Here is a 12865-nt window from a genome sequence, read left to right on the forward strand (position 1 = left end):
TGGAAGGGACCTCAGGAGGTCATCTAACCCAGCCCCCTGTCTAAGTGGGATCAACCCCAACTAAATCATCCCAGCCAGGACTCTGTCAAGCCGGGACTTAAAACCCTCTAGGGATGGAGATTCCACCACCTCTCTAGGTAACACATTCCAGTGCTTCACCACCCTCCAGCTGAAATAGTTTTTCCTAATATCCAACCTACCCCTCTCCCTCTGTAACTTCAGACCATTGCTCCTTGTTCTGCCGCCCATCACTATGGAGAACAGCCTTTCTCCAGCCTCTTTAGAACCCTCCCTCAGGAAGTTGAAGGCTGCTATCAAATCGCTCCTCGGTCTCCTCTTCTGCAAACTAAATAATCCCAAATCCCTGAGCCTCTCCTCATGTCATGTGCTCCAGCCCCCTAAATATTTTGTTGCCCTCTGCTGGACCTTCTCCAGTGCATCCACATCCTATCTAGACTGGGGGGCCCAGAACTGGGCATAATACTCCAGACGTGATCTCTCTCTGGGCAACAGCCCAAGCACTCAGTTTACAGTGAACACTACTCCAGAGCCTTTCAGTTCAAAGGCCTTGTGTAGATCTGACTGGGGATTTTCTGATGAAAAGATTTTGCTACGGAAAATGCTGATTTGTCCAAACCAAAGCTGTTCGTGAAAAAAGTCTGGTTTCAACAAATCCCCCAGCTAGACATGTGGAAGGAAAGAACAGTTTTGAAATTGTCAGGATGTCCCATTTTGGTGTTTTCTTCCATTAGATTGCTTCATTTTTTGCCCCTTGTCTTCATATGCAGTAACACCCTCTTACATATATGCTGTTGTTAAATTCAGAGGGAGGGTTTCTAACCTGCCTGGCTGGTCATGCAAGGCTGGAGCTCTGCTCCTCTGAAAACTTCATTCATTTCAAACACAGGGCGGGATCATCAGTGAGTTGGTTGTTTTGCATTCAGAGGGCTAATTGAATTGGCAGTTCTGGGGCCTGCAACAAAATGTGATTTTGCTACAGTGACATCTTGTGGCTGAATGAAAATTTAAACCGGATGACTGCTAACAGTAAAATCCTGCATGCCATACAGCCCCCATAAAAAACAGTACAGTATTGTCAATCCCAAGCACTCAAAAATCATGTCAGGCCCAGCCCCACCTACAGTCACGCTTTGGTTTAAAAACTATTATCTTTACACCCCATATTCACATTTTTGATCCAAAATCTCATGAATGCCTCTTACCCATTCTATCATCCGGAACTCTCAACTAACCAGCATTTTAACCGTAAGCAAATTTTAGTTACATTTTCCATAAATTCAGTATCGTGAAAGTAAATACAAATAAATACAGCAAATACAGTATAAGTTTACAGTGTACAATACTACCATTGTTGGTAAATAAAGTATTCTGCATACATTTTTAATACCTAATCTTATTTTCTGCAGTGTTATGCATTGCTAGGTATACCTCTCTATTATCCAGAATATTTGACTATCCAGTAACCTTCCAGTCTCAGGGCTGCTGGATATGAAAGAAAAAAGTAGTCATGTAACATTTTCAAGACTAACATTTATGGATTGCTTTGAAGTGCTTTAAAGTCTCTGAAGTCTTACATGACTTCTTTTTTGTTAGGATACAGACTAACATGGATATGAAAGAGTTTACTGTACATAATAAATAAAACTGCTAGTCTTCGAGGTGTTGCAGGACTGCTTGTTTTTTTCTGAAGCTAGAGACTAACACAGTGACCCCTCTGAAAGTATTCACCAATAAGGAGACTCTAAGACCACAGAGTCAAGTACACCCCCCATTGCAGCATAGTGTGATAAAATGCAGCTCAGGAGAGCCGCACATGTGGGGAGCCCCTCTGGCTGCTCTGCGCACGCGCCCCATGACGGTGCAACAAGCATGTGGCGGCAGCAACAGCCGAGACAGCTCCTCCTGCCCTGGCAGGCTCCAGCCACGGGGAAGCTAGCACAGTGTGGCTTCAGCCCCCGCTGCTTCCGTGGTGAGGCTTCAGCCTGGGGTGGCTCGCATGGCTCCAAAGGAGTAATCTCGCCGGGGGGCGGGGGTGCCTGGCTGAGGGAGGGGCAGCACATGGCTGGTGGGTGGGCTGTGGTGGTGGGTTAAATTTCTCTTGGACACCACTACTCTAGGAATTGGAGCTTTAGGAAAAACACCCACTATGTTCTGTAATAAACAAATACAATAACTAATAATCACGCATGAGGAATTCATTCTTATTAGTTATGTAGCAGCCCCATCCAGGGGCTCCCATCTGGCATAAGGACTCTGCTGTGCCAGGAGCTGTACAAACCCAGAGTGAAAAAGCCCCAGCCAACTCCAGAGAAGAATTTTGCCTCCCGGCCACTGATTCCAGGCGGGAGGTGTCCCTGCTCTACCCCATGCTCTGCTCTCTGCCTGGTGGAGGCTGGGTAGGGGTGTGTGGATTTGGGGGGTGGGGCCAAACCAAAGCCCGGGATATGGGGGGAGATCAGCTCCTGAGCCAAACTTCGCAGTTTCAGTTTCGGGTGCGTTTCTGGCCCGGCCCTGCAGGCTGCGTGCGGATACTGCTCCTCGCACCTGCCCGCCAGACCATCCGGCACGTGGCTTCTCTCCCACCCCGCGGCCCGCCCAGGAAACTACACCTCCCGGCATGCCCTGGGGCGGATTCGGTTGAGCGATTCCTGCGACAACCTACCCTGGGAGCACGTGCCGCTCCCTCGACCATTGGTCAGCCCGACCGCGTCCATCCGCTGGAGGCGGGGCCCCGCTCCTGGCTTTGTGTGGTGTCTCCTGCTCGGCTTCCGTAGCGCCCGGGATCGCAGGTGCAGCCGGCGGCTTTTTGCCGGGGGTGGCCCTTCCCCCACGGCTCTGGGCCCCACCCCCACCCGGCCGGGACCTATCGTCCGCCCCCACTGTCCTGGGCCCCAGCGCCTGACACCCCCCCAGCCCCGGTGTTGGGCTCCAGCCCCGCCCTGGCCCCCCGTTCCTGCCCCTTTGCCCCGCGCCCGACCCCCGCTCTGCTCCCAACGTGTCTCTCCAGCCCGCGAGCCTAACGCGCTGTCCTCCCAGATGTGGGCTGGGCCCCGGGGTCTGACCTCCCCCCGCCCTCCAGAGCCTGACTCCGCCGCGGTTTGGGGGGCCAGAGCCTGACACCCCCCGCCGAGCCCGCAGTCATGGGGGTCACTGTGTTCTTCGGCTGCACCTTCGTGGCTTTCGGTCCGGCCTTCTCCCTCTTCCTGCTCACTGTGGCCAGGGACCCGCTCCGGGTCATCATCTTGGTGGCCGGGTGAGTTTGGGGCTGGGGACTCTCTCCCCCTAACTGCCGGGGGGAGAGCTGCCTGGCGCAGGGGTGGCAGTGGGGACTTCTTCTGTGGGGGCGGGAGGTGCTGGGGCGGAGCTGGGGCTGCCCCATGGAAGTCAGCCTAAGGCTGAATACATCAAGGGAGGAAGTGCAGGGAACACCCGCGTGCACACGCCCGTCATGAGCCACTTGGGTTGGAGGGGTCCACACTGGGTATCCCCTGTGAGATGGGGATGGATGTGTCTGGGGCATGGTCATGGGGTGTGTTGAGGTGGAGGTGCTGTAGATCCCCATGGTGGGACTGGGTTAGCCTAGAACGGAGACAGCCCCTTGTGTGATCTTACTGGCCAATGGGAATGGAAACTCATTGGGATGGGGGTTGGTAGGGACCCCATCATGGTGATTATCATGTAGGTTGAAGACTTACAGGGTGATCGCGTGAAAGAGGTCTGGTGGGAGGCAGAGGTTGCCCTTGTGTCAGAGTTAGCCTGGAGTTTCCTGCTGGCAGTTGGAGGGTGTCGTCTTGTGTGTTGTTTCTGCGGTGACGGGCCTGGGCTTGGCAGAGCCCCCCACAGGGGAGGTTTAATTTTCTGTCGCCTTGCATTTCCTGGCTTCTCTTCTGTCTTTCACCTTTTTGGGCCTAACTGAACATTACTGAGAGGATTAAGTTGCCTTTCTACCTCTCCTGGTTTCCCAGCAAATAGGTTCCAGGACTTCAACTCTCGTGTTCCAGTGGAGCACAGTGGCCACATGGCTGCAACCTTATCTGCACCTTAGCTCTGTAAGTTGTGTATCAACTGTACAGGCTGGGTGTGACATCGCTGGCTGGTGCCAAACAGCTATGGAGCAAGCAGGGTCAAAGTTTAAAGCACCTTTGTTCAAATCTTTGCTGTTCTAAAGTCCAGTCAGTGTTCAGTGTTTGCACTGTGTTATTCCCCCTCACGCAGGACCTGTTCTGGATGCTTGGTTCAGCTTTCTGGGCTGTGTGAGTGTCCCTCAGTGAGTGTCTGGCAGCAGGGATTGGATATTGGACCCCTGGGTAAAAAAGCATGCAGCTCTACTGTCTGATTTAAAAACCTCAGACTGTAGCAGGCTCACACATGGCACAGGCACCACTCGGGGGTGACAGAATACCCCACCAAGTGCAGAGGAGGGGCAGATTACAGACTCCTCAGGACAAAGGGACATTTTTTGGCACAAAAAAAAATATTGAAATCTTCCGTAAGACACCCCCCACCCCCCATGTGTTGCACCCGTATGTTGCCTCTTGCGGGATTGAGGCTACAGGTTGAACCTCTCTAATCTGGCACACTCTTCTCTGGCAACATTCATAATCCGGCATGATTTTAGTTAGCTGGATGACTGCTTATCGTGGGTGTGGCCAAGTTTCCCGCAGTCCCATAAAGTTTGTTTCCAGCCACCAGTCCTGGCTCTCAGTGCTCTGTGCTGTTATTTAGCTCTAATTTACTCCTATGTGTCTTCAAAGAGCCCAGTAAGCTGTGAAAGTGTTGGTAATGCTGCTAGACAAAAATGACCTCCTGTAGTCTGGCATATTCTTTCCTCCAGTTCTGGCTGTGTCCCAAGGGCACTGGGTTAGAGAGGCTCAACCTGTACCAGTTGATCAGTGACACTTGGTGACAGCAGCGGTAGGAGGCATTTGCTGCTTCTGGAAGGAATTTGAAACAGCCGAGGTCGATTGTTGCTCTGGTGTGTGTGTTTCTCTGCAAGGGTGGACCTGGGAAGGAGATTTGTGTTCTTGTATCTTCCCCATTGTGCAGAGAGGAAGTGCCTTCCCCGGCATTGCTGAGTGAGTCAGTGCCAGCTCAAGGAGTAGAACCTAGGGCCCCAGACTCCAAGTCTCCTGTGAGTTTTCTAGGTTGCGCGTGTTCTTCGTGCCCAAGCCTGGGAGAAGTGTGTCTCACACAAGCATGATCGAGTGCAGAATGAGGTGATACAACTTCCCTTGCTGAGCGCATGACCCAGAGGGAAACTACTGCCTTGACGACACCCATCTTTGTTTGTTTCCCATTTCTCCTTCTCTCTGACAGGGCGTTTTTCTGGCTCGTTTCCCTGCTGCTGGCCTCCTTGATCTGGTTCATTTCAGTGCATCTCAGCAATCGGGAGGATGCCAGGCTCCAGTACGGCCTCCTGGTCTTCGGGGCCGCAGTGTCGGTGCTGCTGCAGGAGGCATTTCGATTTGCTTACTTCAAGCTCCTCAAGTAAGAGAAACTCCACTAGGAGCAGCCAGTTCCCTGCTTTGAGAAACAGGGGCATGGAGACGGCCCTCCTTGGGACAGGGCTTTGAGGTCTCCTGGTGAACCGTGCTGGATACGTGCTTCTGGGGTTGTTATTAAAAACCGTGGGTGGAACCTGATCGTAGGACCCACTAATGAGAGTTGTCAGTTGGCTGCTCTTTTTCTCTGCCATTTGCCACTTGCTTGATAAATGCCACCTCCCCAGTGTGCTGCCCGACCCCCTTCCAGTGCATCTCCTGCTTCACGCCCATTGGCCATTCTCTTCTTTCTCTGCCCCCCAGGAAAGCTGATGAAGGTTTGGCAACACTCAGCGAGGACGGGCAGTCTCCCATCTCCCTCAAGCAGATGGCCTATGGTGAGGAGCTGCTAGGCAGGGGCATGTGCCTCCCTCCCCCACCCCAAGTAAATAGTGCCCTAGCGATAGAGGTGATGTAAGAATTGGAATAGGACAGCTGGTATACAGCAGTGTCTGCCTTCTGGGCCCTGCTGACTCAGTGCTGCAATTGTTGTCTGGCTGTCATGTTAACTTCTGCCCCTTGCCAGTAGCCTTGGCATGCACACAGGGTGCCTCTACCTCCCCTTGCTGCCCCATCCCCTCCCTGCCCCACAACGAGTTAGGGGCGTTGAATTCTCTGGGCATCTGTGAATGGCAAATCCGGCGCCTTATCTCTTGGCAGAGCAGTGATAACATGGAGTGTTACCCAGCCAGCTGGGAGCAGCTGTCCATGTGCCCCTGCCCCCCCAAAGCACCTGTAGCTCAAGGGAGTCTCCTGATGGGTTTGCCCCCCGCCCCCATGCTCGTCAGTTGAGTCCAAAGCTCATTGTAGTCTGTCACACACCCCTAGTAACTTGATCACTATTGTCAATATCCTCTTCCTCCTCTTAGTGTCAGGGCTGTCCTTCGGGATCATCAGTGGAGTCTTTTCAGTCATTAACATCCTGGCGGACTCCATAGGGCCGGGTGTCGTAGGGATCCACGGGGATTCGCCTTATTACTTCATCACATCAGGTAAAGTGGGAACACCTGTGCTCTCGGGAATGATTTCAGTGAGGCCAAAGTTCTAGTCACGCCTCTGCCATTGAGTCACTGTGCAGCTCTGGGCCCTCACAAAAATCCTTATACCTCTGGTAGAGCTTGGTGTGCTGATGACTAGCCCGTATTTTGAGAGCCCTGGATGAGAGAGCCTGTAGGAACCACTTGTATCTGTGCATGCTTCTTCCAAGTGAGATGTGACACGGAGACCCTCGGTGTGCTGGGTCGCAAATGCTCCCCATACAGACCCGGGTGTTAGCTTCAAATTCGTCCCCTCTCCCACCTTCAAATTCCACTGGGGAAATGATTTCCACCTCCTCCATTAAAATCTGTTGTGCGGGTGATTGCTGGGCTCCGCTGCAGAGGTGGCTGCATTTCAATAGCTGATGCACAAACCTGTCTACAAAACACTTAGGGGAGCCTAAGGCAGAAAGGTGCCATAGCAGTGGGGAGACTGGGGTAACATTGTTGCCATTGGGAGGGTTCAAGGTGCTAAGAGCTCACTGGCCTGTCCCCTTCTCTCTCCTAGCATTCCTGACCATGGCTGTCGTTTTACTACACACGTTCTGGGGGGTGATCTTCTTCGATGCCTGCGAGAAGCGGCAGTATTGGTCTGTGGCGCTGGTGGTGGCCAGTCACCTCATCACATCTGGATTGGTGAGTAGAGCTGAAGCCAGTGCTGATAGAGAGAAGTGATTGGATCCCACGGGGATGGCTGGCGGTCAGGGGCTGGCGAGTGCTGCCCTGTGGTTTGAGGGGGCAGACAGGTGCTGGGGGAGATTCAGCCAGGCTGCAGCAGCTCTGAAGATTGTACTTGTCTCCTCAAATGTCATCAAAGCTCATTCAGAGCCTGTCACTGCCTGGGCGAGTCACTCCCTGTTCTGTCCCTCCCCCTGCGGCAGCTGATCTGACACGCGGGAGGAGATGCTGAGAGAGGGTTTAAGCCGTGTCAGTAAAGGACTGAGGGGTCCTGAACACCCCTTGCGAGGGGCTTTGTATTATGCACTGAGTTCCCGGTAGTGAGATTGCTGCGCAGAAGAGGCAGCAGCGATCACTCACTCTGCTCAGAGGGTGGGTAGGAGCAGGGGACACTGCCTGTCTTTCCCATCCCCAAAACTGAACGTGTGGAGCAGAGAGCTGTCCCCATGGGCCCTGGGTGCCAGGGCTCTGCAGGCAGAGGGAGGGCGATGGTGCATCTAACCTCGCTCTCCATCTCTCCTAGACGTTCCTGAACCCCTGGTACCAGGCCAGCCTGGTCCCCATCTACATCATGACCGTCTCCATGGGCGTCTGGGCCTTCTTCACAGCCGGCGGCTCCTTACGCAACGTCCTCGCCTGCCTCTCCTGTAAGGCACCAGCCAGCTGCCTCGCAGGGCGGGGCTGTGGCGGGCGCCAAAGTCAATGAAAACACTGGCTACCGCGCGAGCACCAGATCCACCAGGACGCTCCCTTGCCCCAGGGGTGCTTTGGGGGCAGGGAGCAGTGGCACATGGACACCACTCCCAACTGGCTGGGTACATCCTGCCCCTCCCACACGCTCTGCCCTGGTGCAGGATGATTGTCACACAAGCTTGGAAGTTCTCCTGGACCTTGATTCCCACTTTGCCTGCGGACGAAGGGGAAGAGAAGGGGTTAGCCAGTATTTCCACTTGCCCCGTGACTGCTCTGCCCCCATGGTCTGCGGGGGCGGGGGTGGCTGTTCACCTGCAGTGCAGGCTCCCTCTTGTGGTAGCTGGGAGGTACGGCAGTGGTATGGGAGGGGCAGAGACTCAGCCGGGCGCTGGGGCTGCTGCGGCAGACACTGACACTCCAGACGCAGCGTGGGGGAGACAGCCCCGGTAGCTCTGAGTCACCCTACAGCCCAACAAGCCAGTACAAAGCGCACGGCCTCAGCCCTGGCCCTGTGACCTTTGCTGTGTCTGCCGAGAGCCCGGCAAGGAGCCTGGCGTGCACCGTTCCAGCCAACTGCTCCCACGCGTGTGCTGAATGAGTTTGTTGGGTGCACTGACGTAGCCAAATATGGGCGGCAGGGATGGGGCTGCCGGGTTTGAAGTGGGCGTGAGGGGCCGTTGGGGTGAGGGCTCCGGCTGGGGAGGTGGTTGGGAATGAGAGGCTCAGGGCTGGAGCAGAGGGTACTGGCGGGGGTGAGGGCCCCAGCTGGGGAGATGGGCTCTGGGGTGGAGCCAGGGATGAGGGTATTGGGGTGCAGGCTGCCCTGATGCTGCAGTGATGAGAGAGGACTCTCCACATCTCTCCCAGCAACAGCAGCACCTGGGATGGGGACGAGAGGCATCTTTCCCTGGATGCAGCAGCTCCAGGTTGGGGGCTGGGGAGTAGACACCTCCTCCCTGGTCACTGCAGGTCTGGCTGAGGCCCCAGTTGGGCATCTCAGCCCCATACAGGCATCATTTCTGTGGGTGCTCTAGGGCTGGAGCATCCACAGAGAAAAACTAACAGGGTCGCCCCACTGCTGGGGCCTGCCTGATTTACTGACCTTTCCCTTGTCCCTGCAGGTAAACAGCAGGAGGACACCCGAGTGATGGTTTACTCTGCACTGCAGGTCCCTGTTGAGGACTGAGCGCCGCCTCAGGCCGGGACCTGCCTGCCAGAGACATCCAGGGAAGACCAATACACCAAGTGCCCTGTTCTCTGCAGCTGGGAGCAGCCTGGGACACCCCTCCCTGTGGCAGGAGCTGGGGTGTGGGACTCAGAGCCTGTCTGTCAGGACGGAACAGATCACCCTGCTCCTGCTGGCACTGGCTTACCTCCTGGGACAGCTGCGAGGGTGGAGATGCAGCTGAGATTGCAAGGCTGGGTCCTGTGGGACCCTGGCGCTCTCCGTGCTGTGGATTTGGCAGCTAGAGTTGCTTTCCGTTTGCCTGTCGGCGGCAACTGACTGAATCTCTGGCCAGGCCTCTGACTCGAACAAGCTGAACCCGCCCAGAATTTGGTCTTGCAAACTCTGCGTCCTCCTCCCAGTCTGAATGCACCGCCCGCTTCAGAGGCGAGTTCTCCCGGTTCCTCCGGCCAAGTGAGGCTACAGCCACCCATGCTGGAAAGGCCTGTCCAGCAACACTGGCTGTCCCTTTTGGACCTGGGTTTGGAAATGTCCTTCAGTGGCATCTGCACTGATAATGTGGAGTCCAGGTGAGCTGATGGGTGAGTGGAGCAGAGCAGAGAGCCAGTCCGGCTGCCCCTCACCCCACCCCAGCCTCTCAGCCCCGCCCCAGCATTGTAATAGTGAGAACGGTTGCGGCTTTCCTGCGCTGGCCATGATGTAGTGACCAGCTCAGCTGGCACTTGGCCCACAGCAAAGGATTGGTCTGCTCTGGGGAGGGAGCAGCTGGACCAGAACTCTGCAAGCCTGGGCTGCTTCCCCCTAGAGGTGCAATTAACACTACTAACTCCTCTCTGGCAAGGTCATCCCCGGCAGGTTTAGTTGCCCCAGAGCCCCAGAGAAATAGCTGGTGACCTAGGAACACTGCAGTGTTCAGCCCAGCCTGGCCTGGCGAGGGGGCTGAGTGGTTATGTCTGCCCTAGGGGAGAGCTGTGCTTGTGGCTACCCTCGGAGAACAGCTGGAGAAAAGGTGGACATCCACCCTGTGTGGCTTGTAGGTGCCCCCTCGTGGCAGGTTGTGCAGCAGCAATCGGGGTCTGCAGCCTGTAAGCCCTGCCCCAAAATGGAGGGGCACAATCCGATTTAGGAAGGGTTCGCTGGCTCTGCAAGGGCTACCCTGGTGCTGCAGGCCCTGCCCAGCTATCGGCAAGGCCATGCGGCCGCTTGGCTCCAAGGGCTTTAGGTGCTGTGGAAGGGGGATAAGCCGCCCTGCTGCTTTCAGGGGCTGAATAGGAGACACCTGAGGGTAAAGAGCAGTGACTGGCCGGGTGCTGTTGGCCACAGGAGGCTGAAAATCTCTGGTTTGGGTTTTCTGCTGTTTTGCTAAGCGGGGGTGAGAGAGGGTTTGCTCCGAGGCTGGAAAATCAGGTTTTAGAATTTTTTGATTCAATGTAAAATCCTTTTAATAGAGATGGTGTGAAGACCAATAAAGCCCTTTTTTTGGTAACTGGGCAGGAGCGGGAGCTGCTCTTCCCTTCTGGAATTCACTTCTGAGGGGCGGGGGTTGCATTGCTGCCTGAGGAATCAACACTTAACACCTTCCATCTCCACTGCTACCCTCGTGTGGGATCAGGGCTCGGCACAGACACGCAGTGAGAGAGGCCCTGAGGAGCTGCCAGGAAACGAGGCATCGCGTGTGTGACGTGCCCAAGAGGCACCGCGTGTGTGACGTGCCCAAGATCGTGCAGCAGCTTGGGGTAGAGTTGCTGAAACCCAGCTGAGCTGCTTCCCTGTTTAGGGCGCTACCCGCACCCCACACGGCCACCTGTGGAGAGAGCCCTTGCAACATCCTGAGCCAATTCTGGGAGAGTTGCAAAAGCACTTTCAGGTCAGATTGTGAAATCTTTCATCAACCCGGGCCTGGCCCACTTCCTCGGTCTTAGAACCGGAGCGAGGCTACTGGTGAGTCGGACCAAGTTCCTTCCCCCGCCTCTTCCAGCCATGCTGTCAGTGCTAGTCTCACCCTCTAGGCTTCCCCGCAGCCCTGGCAAGGCTGGTAAGTTTCTCCCATTCCCCATGTGCCTGCTCTTGTGTGTGAGCATCAGCACGTGCCATGGAGCTGATGTCCTACCCAGACTGCTGCTGGCCAGTGCTTTGGAGAGACTAGGGGCTCAGGCCTTGGTTACAAAGCAACTTTGGACTTTGGCGGCACTTATCCCGTTTCCAGACAGGTGGGGATGCTGGGAGGGATTTCTGGAGCTGCCTGCAGCAGGGCTTGTGCCAGGGTCACTGATTTGTCCCTCCACCTGCTCCCCTCTTTCTCATGTTTGGATACCAAATCCTGGTTACCAAGGGGATTTCTTTTGTCCAGTCCCAGATCCTGCTAGGCTCCAACCACCCCAAGTCTGCTCTGGATGCTAATCCCAAGTGCAGGGCAAAGCATGGATCAGAGGGGGCTAGAGAGCGGGGCAGGACCAGCTGGACAGGGCAGTACACGGGGACAGTAGGTAAACAGGCAGCCCTGGCTGCAGAGTGACTGGGAGGCTGGGGCAGGGAGAGAAGACTCTGAGAAGGGAGTAATTCATCCTCCCTCGTGGAGCATCTCTAAGTACTTTGCTGTTTTAAGGGAGCAGCACTGGGGTGTGAGTTTAACTGTTCTTTAGAGCTGGGGAAACGTTAATGGCAACAGCTAGAGTAACTTGATCAGGTTCGCAAAGGGGCTTCCCACTCATTTTTTCCATCCACAGGCAGAATAAGTTTTGTTATACACTGAGGCATGGGCGGATGTGCACCACTAATAGAAACACAGGCGGCCCTCTGTGGGTGCTCTGCTAATCAGCTGGATTTATCTGCATCTCTCCTGGGCAGCCGCCCAAGCACTTAGCTTATGGGAATGCTGTTCACAAAGCAAGACCACGGAGGAGTCACAAATAGAACCCAGGAGTCCGTACTCCAGAGCCACAGATGGAGACCTGGGTTTGATTCAAAGGAACATGAGAATAGCCAAACTGGTTGGGCCAAACGTCCATCTAGCCCAGTGTCCTGTCTTCTGACAATGGCCAATGCCAAGTGCCCCAGAAGGAGTGAGCAGATCAGGTAATCACCAAAGTGATCCCTCTCCCATGACCCAGTTCCAACCTTTGACATTCGGTTTCCCTGAATTCTGCCCTGACCAGAGGGAGAGCAGAACTCCTCTACTCCAGAGCCAGGGCTTTCCAGGAATGCTGAGGCTTGCTTTTATTTTTTTTAACAAGTGTTTTCACACCCAGTCATCCAGGCCCGGGATCCATTTGCCTTTGACAGGTCTCTGCCCTGCTGGAGGCGGAACAGACTCAGCCCAGGAATAATGGGCTACGAATACTGTGGCCACATGCCTTTGCAAAAACATAAAATGAAATCTCATAAAATTTTCCAGTAAAAATCTCTGCAAGGGCTCGTCTAGGGGGAGAGTTAATTCCAGAACAGCATCCATTTTGGATTAAGTTAATTCACAACAAGATGCTCTTCTGGATTAAAGACAATCCCACATGGAGTGAACCAGAACTAGTTAGGGATTGTCTACGCAAGTGTCTTCTGCAGAAAGAAGGAGACAAAAAAACAAACTTTTTTCTGGGAGAAGGCTTGTTTGGGAATAACAGAGCATCTAACACAATCGAAAGACTTTTGCTGACCCTCCGCCCCTTTCAATTTCAAAATTGACTGTGTACTAAGCAGAGGTAATAATGACTTAA

At 54.6% G+C, this 12865-nt stretch overlaps 1 protein-coding gene across 1 annotated transcript; it reads left to right on the plus strand.

Annotated features, from left to right (window-relative positions):
- The first annotated feature begins 2863 nt into the window (after nt 1–2863).
- APH1A (aph-1A gamma-secretase subunit) lies at nt 2864–11063 on the plus strand. The gene is made up of 7 exons (XM_074980572.1): nt 2864–3274; nt 5338–5508; nt 5826–5899; nt 6431–6553; nt 7107–7234; nt 7800–7923; nt 9091–11063. Exons 1-7 carry the CDS (start codon nt 3162–3164, stop codon nt 9153–9155), a joined length of 798 nt encoding a protein of 265 aa, XP_074836673.1. The 5' UTR covers nt 2864–3161; the 3' UTR covers nt 9156–11063.
- Nucleotides 11064–12865: the final 1802 nt, after the last annotated feature.

This window comes from Carettochelys insculpta, chromosome 30 (genome assembly GCF_033958435.1).
Source record: "Carettochelys insculpta isolate YL-2023 chromosome 30, ASM3395843v1, whole genome shotgun sequence".
Classification (NCBI taxonomy): domain Eukaryota; kingdom Metazoa; phylum Chordata; order Testudines; family Carettochelyidae; genus Carettochelys; species Carettochelys insculpta.

Bases quoted from the DNA above. Each gene is read 5' to 3' on its own strand.
- APH1A (XM_074980572.1), top strand. From the start codon at position 3,162: ATGGGGGTCACTGTGTTCTTCGGCTGCACCTTCGTGGCTTTCGGTCCG. The intron at 5,900-6,430 runs GTGAGGAGCTGC...TCCTCCTCTTAG, and splicing joins CCTCAAGCAGATGGCCTATG to TGTCAGGGCTGTCCTTCGGG. The intron at 7,924-9,090 runs GTAAGGCACCAG...TTGTCCCTGCAG, and splicing joins CGTCCTCGCCTGCCTCTCCT to GTAAACAGCAGGAGGACACC.